Below are 12,558 nucleotides of genomic sequence, written 5' to 3' on the forward strand. Positions count from 1 at the left end.
TTGCATGTCTCTGGCCTCACCGTGGGTGGGAAGTAGCTGCGGCGTATATTGACGCCTGGGAGTGAGCGGAGTTCCGTCTCCCACTCTCTCCATGTGGAGGCAAGGTGTGCGGGTATTGGGTCGTCCCAGCCCTGGTCCTTGTCCCATAGTGCTCGTACAATCATCTTTGCCCTGGTGGTGTAAGGTAGAATACATCCCAACGGGTCATATTGTCTGGCGAGTGTTCTGTACACACTCCGTCTGGTGGTCGGTATCGCCGTCGACCTTCCCTGCTCCGTGGTCAGGGGTTTGTGTCTATAGTGGAGCGAGTCTGTTTTGAAGCGCCAGACTAGTCCTAGTGTCATTTCTTGGGCTTCTCCTGGGATGGTCGCCATCCAGGTCTCGCTGCTGGCAGCCTTGTCCGCGGGGGAGAGGCTGCGCAATACGTGCGGGTCACTGCTGGCCCACTGCCTGAGATCAAAGCCGCCTTTGATCAGGGAGGCGCGTAGCTTGATTAGGAGAGCCTCGGCTTCTTCTTGAGTCGAAACGCTTTGTAAACAGTTGTCCACGTAGAAACTGTTCTTCACACTGTGTCGGACCTCTTCATCTGCTGCTGGGTCCTCTGCGACGTGTTTCTGTAGTGCAAATGTAGCACAGCACGGGCTGCATGTGGTTCCGAAGGGGAGGACTTCCCACTGGTAGATGGCTGGGTTCTCATCTCCGATCCTCTCTCTCCATAGGAACCGCAGCAGGGGCTTGTCCTCCTCCACTAGTCTCACCTGCAGGAACATCCCTTTGATATCCCCGCTGATAGCCACCTTGTCCTGGCGGAAGCGTAGTAGCACGCCTAGTAGAGAGGGGCCGAGTGTGGGGCCGGGCAAGAGCTCTTTATTCAGATTTTGGGATCCGATCTGGTAGCTGCAGTTAAACACAATGCGATCCTTGCCGTTGTGGTGGACCTTGTGGTGCGGCACGTACCATGATTCGGTCGTCTGATCGGCCTCTTTAATGTCAATCTTTGTCACGTGTCCCGCTGTGATTAGCTTCTCAATCTCAGCGCGGTACACACTCTCTTGAGCGGGGTCTTTGGCTAGGCGCCGCTCTGTGTTCAATAGATACCGCTCCGTGGCGTCTTTCTTTGCGTGAAAGGTGGGCATTCCCTCTCGCCTCAGGAGTGGAGTTGCGTATCTCATCACTCCGCCGACTGTGACTCTCTTTGTCCCTTGCTCGAGTAGGTTGATGGCGTAAATGTCTTCTTTAGAACGAATGTCTTTCTTTTCGTTCTTAAAGGGCATTGTCTCTAGTGTCCATAGCCTCTCGACATGCTGCAGGAGAGTGGTGTCTTCTTCTGTCGCTCTGGAGTGGAGGCAGCTAGTGGCTGCTGTTCGGTTGAGAGATTTAGCGAGGGGGCCTTGTAGTGTCCACCCTAGGCGGGTCTCGACTGCTGCAGGACAGCCTCGGGGTCCTGTATGGACCCGGTCAATCGGGACGATGAGGTCTGCATGGTCGGAGCCTATCAGCAGGGTCGGGGTGGCGCCGTCTATGAGCGGGATAGGCAGTTGACGCAGGTGCACATATTTATCCATCAGCTTGGCGATGGGGTAGGTGTACTGCGATAGTCCTATTTCTTGGCTGGTGAAAGCATTTGTAATCCTATACCGTCGCTCTGGCTGCCCGCTTGCTGCGATAGTGAAGGAGACATTCTCGCCCTTTATCGTCTTTAAATCTCTTCTTATTGTCCGAATCGTCATTTGGTTCTCCCTCCCCCGCAGTCCCAGCTGGGCCGCAGCGGACGCGAGCAGAAGGGTCTTCTCTGACCCGTCATCAAGGACGGCGTAAGTGTCCATGACTTTATCTTGGTAGCTCAATGTCACACGGACTACCTTTAAGAGCACTTGGGCGCCACTGCTGCTGGCGGGGTCAATGTACATGACACTTGCCTTGGTGCTGCTCGATGGTGCAGGTGCAGGCCTTCTTCTGTTACTGTCGTGTAGTACATCTAGATGGGCTCCGTCACACCGACTGCACCTTTTCTTTAGGCGGCATTCGGCTGCCATGTGACTGCGCGCACATCGGTAACAGCGCCTGTTGGACTTTATCCATTGACTCACTTCTTCTGCATTCATCTTTGTGAACAGGTCACATTGTGACAGCCAGTGTTCCTTCTCACAGTAGGGGCACACCATCTTCCACTTCTCTTTTCTCGAGGGGGTACTGTGGCTCTTACTGCTCGGTACTGACTCTGATTGGTGCATGACAGTCACCGATCTTCTTCCATCGTTTATTCTCCTGGGTCCCTCTCTGGAGCTTGGCGTGCTCCGCACGAACGTATCCAGTCGTAAGCTGCTGACTTATCTCGCCAGGAAGTCGGCTAGATCGAGGAGGGATGGTTCGGGACCGTTAGGATCACGGTGGTCTCTCTGCCGCCTAAAACGCTCTTGTCTTGCGGGTGGCAGCTTCTCTAAAATCCTCTCGACGTTAGAGTTGGCGTATAGCTCGTGTATGCCCTTTTCCCGTTGCGCTCCCAGCATCCCTACCAGGGACTGCACTTTTATTGACAGGTCGTCTAATGAGCGATTGTCTGTTGCTGGGGGTAGGCGATCAATATGCCTTATCTCTTGGATTACGTAATCCCATATACGTCCATATCTCTGGTCCAGCGCTGCTAGAGCCGCGGTGTATGGGGTCGTAGAGGTGGCATAGGCTAGCGCTATATTGTGCGCTCGCGGTACTTTCAGGTGCTTCAGTAATATTGCATACTTGTGACGTTCATCAACGACATCCACCATCATTGTCTCTAAGCACATCCGGAGCTCCGTGTACTGTGCTCGATTCTCATAGGTGAAGTCTGGAAACGTCAGCGTGGCAATGTATGACGCCGTGGATGGCTGATACATCGGCGAGCGTTGGGGGAGAGACCTCCTAGGCGAGTCTCCTCTTGCGCCTCTCTGTGGGCTGGTACCGACAGGGTACCATGGCCCGCTGGTCCAGGTGCTATTCCTCGGGGCTGGTCGTGCGTCATGCTCACCCGTGAATAGAGTCGGGGGTCTGTAGCGCAGCGCCGCGGGGGTATAGCCTGGGCTGTACTGGACCTCCTGGTCCGGTGGAGTACTGTGCTGTCGTCGGGCTTGGTTCTCCTCCTCTCCCTCTTCTTCTTCTATCAGGTCCTCTAGATCCTGTAGTCGTTTATTTAGCTTCTCCGCAGTGTATGCCGCTCCTTCCTTGTAGCTGGGTCTCGCTTGGACCGGTCTGGGAAGGGGGTCTGCGGGGGGTATAGGCTTGGTCTGTTGGTCAAGTTCAGGATCGCTTGCTCGGTTAGGAGACGCTGCCCTTGACTGTTGTCTCGACGAGTTCCTTGAACCCCTGGCGGAGGGAGAGGGTGTTGCCTTGAGGATCAGCTGCTCCATTAGTTGCGCTTGTAGCTTGTCGCGCTCGGCTTCGCGCTTGGTGAGATCTGCTTCTCTTTGGGCACCGGCAGCGGCGCGCTGGGCGTCGGCCCGGTCTCTTGCCATATTCTCTTCCGTCTGAAGGCGTCTCATCTCCAGGCGTATGCGCTCTTCTTCGCTCCGTTGCTGCGCTTGGAGTTGTTCGCGCTCGATAAGCATCTGTGCTTGGAGTCGATCGCGTTCACCCTGAAGTCGATCGCGTTCGGTAGCGGCTGTCAGGCTGACGAGGAACGCCTGTGATAGCATCCTCTCCGCTTCGCTGGGGGAAGACGGTTGTAGAGGTGAGCCGCTCCTGGGTGAGCCGCTCCTGGCTGTACTCGTTGGGGAGTCCTGGCGCTCTATTTCCTCGGCGCTCTCCTCCTCTTCTTCCGTGCAGAGTTCTCTCTCTGTAGGGTTGTCTTTCTCCCGGGGCTGGTCGGGGACTACTTCTTCGGTATTGGCGGGGGGTAAAGGCATGTCAGCTCCCTCCTGGTCCCCACCGTGAGCTTGGTCAGTTACATTAGAACCCACTAGGGCCTCTGTGGTCGGGGAAACCTGGTCGTTAAGGTCAGACATAATTTTACTTTCTACTTTTACCGCGTTTACCGTTTGTTGAAGGCTAGGTAGTTGACTGACAGCGTAATCCTCTAAGTACTGAGGTGGCTGTCGTCTGCGCTGCGGGCGTTCTACGTTAGGAGGACCGTTTCGTGGAGTGTTCATCATAGGCCATTTCAATATTAATAACACTATATTAATATTACACTAGTTACCCTCCGGCTCGAAGGACCAATTGTAACTGAGGGGTACAATTCCCTGACTGTATTGATAAGTATGGTATCATTAAACCACTACCGCTTGTACTTTAACTTCTGGCCATCCAGTACATGATATAGATATAATGAACACTTTCCCACCTGATGAAACGAAGTCCACACAAATGTATAAATCGAATATTTTATATAGCAAAGGGTATATACAACGTTCACTTAATGACATTTATGATTTGAAATGCACTTGTAAGGCAAATGAGTATTCGTAGGTAAATCAACATTGAATGTCCAATCTCTGGTTACGCAGGGAGCAAGTATACAACCTGGTTCTTTAGGGAACTATAGCGATGGTACTTAAATGATTATAGCTGGATACACTAAAGGGGGGTCCCGCTGGTTGTAAGTCAGTAGGGGGGGGGGGGGGTTAGGAGAGCCGCTGGCGGTATCCCATCTGGCCGACGATTTCTTGGGAGAATTCAGAGTGCTGAACACGGTGCCCACAGAACCTCGGTCCGCAGATGAATACAGCTGGGCCCTCTGGTGGACGGTAGCTGCCGGTCCACAACGAAGAGACGTGAGGCGACCTCACTCGGGGTAGAGCGCCGTCTCACCTGGACTCCTCTCGGGGGGTAGTTCCAACACTCAGCAGTGTTGGCCGTTATCCATGGAATAATCAAAGCACCCAAAGCATGTAGATAATCCAAGCCGTGTAAGGCTCGACGTCGTCCGGGTGAAGTAATCCAATGTACAGGTCCACTCGTCCTGGCCCGGAGCTCCTCGGATGCAAGCACCACACGTGGTCTGCCCAGCCTGGTTAAGACTCCAGATAACGTCAGGAACGATGGGGGTACTGCTCACTTTATAACTCTAACCGAACGATGCACCATACATAATAGACTATTATTAACTTAATAGAAATACGTCCCACTCGACGGTATAGTGCCAAACTATGACAATTCAACTATTAATCCACACGATGTCTCAATGCCTATTCTGAGGCCAAGTAGGCCATACTGCACCACACGTGCGTCGTGGGTGAGGCTTCACGTCTGTTACTAGGTTGGAGGGTAAAGGACTAATGGACTAAAAGAAAGTTCTACTTTACTTGCGCCATATATATATGCGCTGTGAACAAATAGTACCATTCGTATTTCGCCAGACGTATTCCTACGCGGAACCGGGCTTGTAACGACATGTTCGTCGGCACGATTGAACTTGAACCAAGGGGCTTGGCTGCTGGCGCCAGGTTCTCGTCCAATGGTAGAATGAAACTATTATGGGCTGTTAGTAGACTAAAGGGATATTCAGTGTATATTGTACAAGGAATATACAGGGGATATCAAACGATATACAAATACTATTAAATATATATCCATAAATAAATATATATATTCGGTTTAATCTGATCCTTCACAACAACGATGTTACAAAACCAAAATAGTCAAAACAGCAGACAGAATACATTATTGGAAATATATACTCATGATTACCCGACCTGACTTGACCATATTTTTCATGTTTTGAACATTTTATTCACGACTACAATGGGTAGGTTGGGTAGGTTTGTAGGCAGGTCACAGGTGGGTGGGTTTTTATATATTATTATGTACACAGTATATGCAGTTATGTACTGTGTGTATGTATGTTTGTATTAACACAAATCTTTTTAATGTATTCTGGTATTTTATAATATGCATATTTTTGTATTTTTGTATGTTTGATTTTATAAAACAGGGGAAGTTCTTGATAAGCCTCTAGGCTTCTAACTTCTCCTTCACAATCGTTATAACTTATTATGTATTGTTTTTACTTCTGTTTAACTGTGTTAATAAACAAACAAACAAACAAACAAACAAACAAAGATGGCGGCGAATGTCGCAAAAACGAACGAGAACGACACAAACATCAATGTAGTTGCTTGAAGATTTCTGAGGCATATAGATTACGGTATACAATGCATTTTCTCAAAGATTAAGTTAAAACATTTACCTCTATTGGTTCAGTTGTAACAGTATATGACACCCCGCGTTCTACAGTGTACTATAATTAACTTACCAGAACTTACAGTGTAATTAAACAGAATCTATGGTGTAACTTCGTATGAATCTGTACATATAAAATATTTACCGGCTCCTACTCAACAGCGTCCTGCGGACAGTCTCTGGTTGCCTACAAGCCACACCGGTAAACCAACTGCCCGTACCCGCTGGTATTGCCCCGGCTACCATCAGACGAGAAGCAGCCACACTGGCCCTTTCCCGCAAGGCACAGATCAGTGCATCCCACCTCCTTCACAATACCACCACAGAGACACCACGACGTGTGCGCCTAAAGTCACGGCGCCCCTTTTCCATGCAAGCCAACAGGCTACTCCACACAACAGCCTCCTGGGTCAGGACGAGATGGAGGGACCAGTGGAGGTCAGCAGAACCATCAAGGCTGCACCTCTACATCAATGACCCTCTGGACGTTCCTGGTCAGGACTTGCCCCGGAAGCAGTGGACAACCCTCAACCGCCTAAGGACCGGCGTCGGACGCTACGGCGCCTCAATGAAGAGGTGGGGCCTCAATGACAGTGCCTCATGCGAGTGTGGAGCCCCTGCACATACTGTGGAACATATAATCACCAGTTGCCCCAAACACCGGCCACCGTATGGAGAACGCGGTCTGATGGAACTGGACAACGAAACGTTGGCCTGGCTTGCCTCAATGGAGCTGCAGGTCTAAAGACACACGCCAGAAGAAGACCGGCTCCTACTGGTACTTAAATGTAGGTACAGCAGAAGAAAACATGAGAACGAGGAATAATTGGGGATTTAGAGTAACTTCCCCGAAATGTACCCTGTGTGTGAATTCAGCTTTACCTACATTTGATACCAAAATTGTAACTATATTTATTGTAATGCAAATATAACTGATGGGGCATACAGACCCTCATCTGCACCTTGATTTACACTGCCTACTTGCTCATATGCGTATACTCAGAGTTAATTATATTGTTATATTGTTTACACTGCCTATTTTTATTGTACTATAATTGTATCACCTGTATCATGTCTTCAACTATTACCATATACCTGGACCCCCCTCCCCCATGCTGCTATGATGCCTGAACATCCCCCAAGGGGATCAATAAAGGAATATCTAATCTTATCTTATTTAAGTGCCTTAACTTATTTAGGAAGTTACAGGGTAAGTTCCGGGTAATTACACTGTACAACGCGGGGTGTATTATAGTTAGTGGTGGGACTCGATTAAAAATGTTAATCGAATTAATTTGAGACTACAATTAATTAATCTAAATTAATCACATTTCAATCGCATATCAATATTTGATGCGAAAAGCAACATTTTTCAATTCAAATGGATTTTGGTATACGAGTGAATCAATGAATATACATTATAAAACGGAAAGAAGCATTTCATATAAAAGTATTCTGTATTTCTATATGACAACTAATAAAGAAACTTGAAACTTGAACTTGAACTACACGTTTAAGCAGCAACATCCTGTATTAGCTACTACACAGACCAACAGATCAATGCAATTTTTAACAAAGTGCAGCAATTTTAGGAATAATATATATATATAGCGCAAAGGACCTTTTGTAAACCCAAGCACTTTCGAGGTAAAAGTAAAACGCAGTACTTTCAAGTACATTCCAGAACAGTCGACCATTGAAAAAACGTGACGTGGCTCTGCCTCCTAGGCATTGTTGTAGCTCTGTGAATCACATCGCACTTTCCTTCTCAAAGAAGTCTTTAAATAAAGAATGAATGAGGGAACACTTCACAGGCCCCCGAGCCCGGGTCAAAAGAAGGCAGGGGGGGGGAGGAGAGGAGAGGAAGGAGAATCATAGCTGTATTGTTGGTGTTTTCCCCGAGTCAAGAAGAGAGGAAGTGAAACAGAGCAGCTAAATATACAAACAGCACCACGAGGCAGCTAGCATGGAGCAGCTGGGGCTCTGGAACATGTCCGCCAGCGGGCGTGTGGGACGCAGGAGGCTTCCAGAGAAAAGCCCAGACATGGCGACATGATGGGTGTCATTTAGCACCTTCCGAACTAACCCACAGCGCAATTAATCTGTGCCATTCATGAACCAGCGAGAGCAAACGTCGATATTTACTGACCAGTAGGCAGCTATGTGTTTATGCCCGATCCAGTGTTTAAGATAAGATAAGATAAGATATTCCTTTATTGATCGCCCTTGGGGAGATTCAGGCATAATAGCAGCATGGGGGAGGGGGGAGGGGAGGTACAGGTACATGGTGATAGTGGAAGACATGATACAGAGAAGTAAAAAAATATATATAGAACAAAATAGGCAGTGTAAACAATATAACAAGATAATTAACTCTGAGTATGCGCATATTGGCAAGTAGGCAGTGTAAATAGATCAAGGTGCAGATGAGGGTATGTCCTCTCAGTTATATTTGCCTTACAATAAATAATAGTTACAAAACAATATATATATATATAATCTAATAATCTAATATCTAATATTTGGATATTGGCTTCATTATTTGTAGTGTTAGATTTGGAGTGAGTGTGCGCGTGTGTGTGTGTGTCTGGTTTCCCTTGTCTAGGGGTCATGTGGGAATTTGGCCCTTTGACCAGGGTAAAAACAGGAAGGATCGTGGCGGAGATTCTTCCTTGTTACTGTTGCAGCACCGGAAGCGGTTGTCGTTTACGGTCCTGCTGCGTGACGATCACTGATCACCACGCTGTTTACCGACAAATGCATCATCATCATCATCATCATCATCATCATCATCATCATCATCATCATCATCATCGCCATCATCATCACCACCATCATCATCACCATCATCACCACCACGATCATCATCATCATCACTCACTTCAGGTCTTTCTCTACATACTTCTTCATGTCTTACAAATCATCAACCTTTTCCACCTCATGCCCCCCCCCCCGCCTCCTCCTAGTTTCTCCCCTCCTCCTCTTCCTCCCCATCCTGCTCTTCCCTTTGCTCCTCCACACCCTCCTCTTCCTCCCCCTCCTCCTCACACTATCCTGATCAGCTGGTCTGATACTGGACAGGAAGAGGACAGAACGACAGGGACAACAGACCACACACTGACTCATTTCTGACTGTCGTATCTCCGCGGGGAGAAGGAAGCAAAGTATAATCAATGTCCCAAATATCTGCTGACTATATTTATCAGATTCTACTTACCTCCTACTTGCCTCCCTTCCTCTCTCTCTCTCTCTCTCTCTCTCTCTCTCTCTCTCTCCCTCTCTCTCTCTCTCTCTCTCTCTCTCTCTCTCTCTCTCTCTCTCTCTCTCTCTCTCTCTCTCTCTCTCTCCCCCCCTCCCCCTCTCCCCCCTCTCCTATCATAACCCAAACAACCGTGCTATCTCTAATACAATGCGACCAGGGCCGCCTCAGGGGGTGTGCGAGCAGTGCGGTCGCACAGGGCCTCGCGGGAAGGGGGGCCTCGCAAATTTTTTATTTTTTATTTTTTTTTCTATTTATTTATTTTTTTTATTATAATTTTTTATTTTATTTTTTATTTTTTGCGATGCCCCCCTTCCCGCGAGAACCTTTTTCATCACAGACCTAAAATCTAGTTTTGCTTATATGCTTATATATTTCACATTAGACACGTTTGTAGAATGTGTCTGACTTGTTCCTGGCTCTGCAACTCTGCAGATACACTATTGGAGGCAGCTCTGAGGCTCTGCAGCAGAATTGGTTTTAATGAAGGTAGCGTCTGACTATTTCGCGCGTGCAGCATTGGAGGTTATGCCAGCCAAGATGAAGAGGACATCGTTCGGCAGATGGACTGAAGATGAAAGTTGTTGCATGTTAGACAGTTCAGTCAGGCTAGCCATCCCGGCTAAAGGCAGGGACAGCTAGTTAGCTTTAGCTACGTTATAATATTGAGTGCTAACGTGTGGTTCAGTCGGGATAGCCATGATGATGTCGGCTAGTAGCTAGCTTAGCTAAAGGCTAACTAGCGTTAGCTAACCTAGAGAGAGCGTGTGCAGCATTGTTATGCCAAGATGAAGAGGACGGTCGTTCGGCAGATGAACTTCGTCAACTCCACGCGGTTGTCTCCATCCTCTTGGACGTTTGGTGAGTTTTTAATGCACTCTATTCTATTCCCGCCGTGGATATCTCTCTCTCTCTCTCTCGGGAGCCAAACGGGCCGGCTAGCTGTTGTAGTAGCTAACGGTGTGTGGCCTGGTGTCAGCACCTGGTGCGAGGGAGGTGAGCTTGGTGTTTCATTATGAGAATATCTCCATGCTCAAGTCGGCTATAGTCCGCGAGGGACTTGTTGCCGGCACGGCTATGGTAAACACCACTCTGTAGTGGGACGTGTATTGCCTTCTTTTTCCCTTCTCTCTTCGTATGAGAAGAGGAAAACACAGCGGCTGTCTGAAGTGTTGGCCTGTATTGCTTTTCTCATGTTGTACAGTTTTTCAGTGGTAGCCGCATAGCTTGCTTCTGCGTTAGCTAGTGGTTAGCGATAGCCGGGTTGAGCTAACTGTTAGCCAGTTAGCTGTTTAGCTACGACGTTAGCTGCTCGTTTTCGCTCGGCTGGGAACGTTAGCTTGATGCTATCAGTTAGCCTAGAGTTAGCTGTTAGCTTGTGCTACGACCATTGACATTAGCCGTGAGAATAGCAGGCCCTGGCACTCTGACTACGACATCATCTTTGACAGAAGATGTAGTCGGGCCTGCACCATGACAAGGCTCCGGCCATAGCTTCTTTTTGTCCCGCCAGCGAGAGGCCTTTCGTCAACGTGGAGACCTGTGTTGCGGCCTTTCGCCCTGCGTTCCTTAGTGCAGGTAAGATGTCCATTGGACATTACCCCACTCTTCCTTCCTTCCCCTCCTGAATGTTTTGTTAATAACAATGTTTTTTTCCAGGAAAAACATATGTTACTTCACAACATTTGGAGATACGACATGTGCTGTGTGTGAATTGTCTTGGTCGTTTGTGTAGCTTGGGTAGCGTTGGCCAAAGCTGTGTGTGGCCTGGTGTCAGTACCTGGCTACTCTATTTGCAGTTAGCCTATTTAGCTGATGTCGGCCATTGGCTCCTTGCTACTTTGTTTTCTCTGGTATAGACCCTCTTCTCTTTGGATTTAAGTGTTGATCTTTGTCCTTTTGGATCTATGTATATTCATGTTGCCTTTGTGAAGTTATCTTTTCCTTCTGTTCTTCCATTAAAAGTTGAATATCCTTTAGGGGCTCATCTTTGCTTATCTCTCTCATACATGCTCTCTCTCTAACACACACACACACAGACATGCTCTCTCTCTCTAACACACAAACACACATGCTCTCTCTCTCTCTCTCTCTCTCTAACACACACAGACATACTCTATATCTCTCTCTAACACACAAAATGACATGCTCTCTCTCTCTATATTTCTCTCTCTTTCTAACACACATATACATGCTCTCTCTCTAACACACACACACAAACAGACATGCTCTCTCTCTATCTCTCTCTTTCTAACACACACAACTGTGCAGCGATAACACTGTATATTGACTGTAGAACGGGAGCTCTCTCTCGCTCTCTCTCTTGCTATATGTTGACTGTATCATGCCCAGCCTCTGGCAGCGCTATTATTTAAGAATATGTTGACTGTATGAAAAAAAAGAAAGAAAAAAAATCTTTTTTTTACCTTTTAGGGGGAGGGGGGGGGGGGGGGCCTCGCGTTTAAATCTCGCACAGGGCCTCGCATTTCTCCCAGGCGGCCCTGAATGCGACACTCCCCGGCAGCCCACACAACCCACCCACTAACTAAACGGCTCACAGTGGGATCATTGAGTTTTAATAGCCACTCACCTTCGCCACTGCTGCTGTTTCCACTATAGGGAGCTAATGGGCTAATGTGGCTGGTGGTGGACCCCACCACCGGTCCTCCTAAGCAACATGTGCCAGGTTTTCCATGATCAAATATTAGCTTGGTCTTCTAAAAATACCTTTTTTCAAATTTAGACTAACACATTGCTTTGGGCAGAGAGAAGCTGCGGTGAGAGGAGATAACCTTATATAATACAATAATGATATGTTAAATGAAGTTAAGTGGTCAACATGTTAAAATAACAGCTCTATAGGACCGCCATCACTGATATAGTGTGTCTGGTCAGTAAATGGGTCTCCCAGTCCCTACAGCAAAAAAATTGTGAAATTCACTTTGTTGTAGTTCCTCAACTAGCAGCATCCAATAATATAAATAAAATTTAATTAGCATAGAATAAGAATAGAATAAGATCAAATATGACTAAAACAAAGATGAATATGTAAAGTTCTAAAAAGTGTGCAGTGCAGATAACAGGATAGATATTATACAGATTTAAATAACAAAAGGCTATGTACAGTTCCAACTTGGAAAAAA

General features: G+C 47.6%; 1 protein-coding gene across 1 annotated transcript in view; it reads right to left on the reverse strand.

The window, feature by feature from the left end:
• Positions 1-8,202, reverse strand: part of pdgfba (platelet-derived growth factor beta polypeptide a) — a gene marked incomplete at its 5' end in the record, with an annotated part of 37,636 nt that extends 29,434 nt beyond the window's left edge. Inside the window, one exon of the mRNA XM_084318335.1 lies at positions 8,103-8,202. Coding sequence (XP_084174461.1) covers positions 8,103-8,202 — 100 coding nt within the window. The remainder of the gene's footprint in view (positions 1-8,102) is intronic.
• Positions 8,203-12,558: the final 4,356 nt, after the last annotated feature.

The sequence above is a fragment of the Notolepis coatsorum genome (assembly GCF_963971535.1).
Source record: "Notolepis coatsorum genome assembly, chromosome: 7".
Taxonomy (NCBI): Eukaryota; Metazoa; Chordata; class Actinopteri; order Aulopiformes; family Paralepididae; genus Notolepis; species Notolepis coatsorum.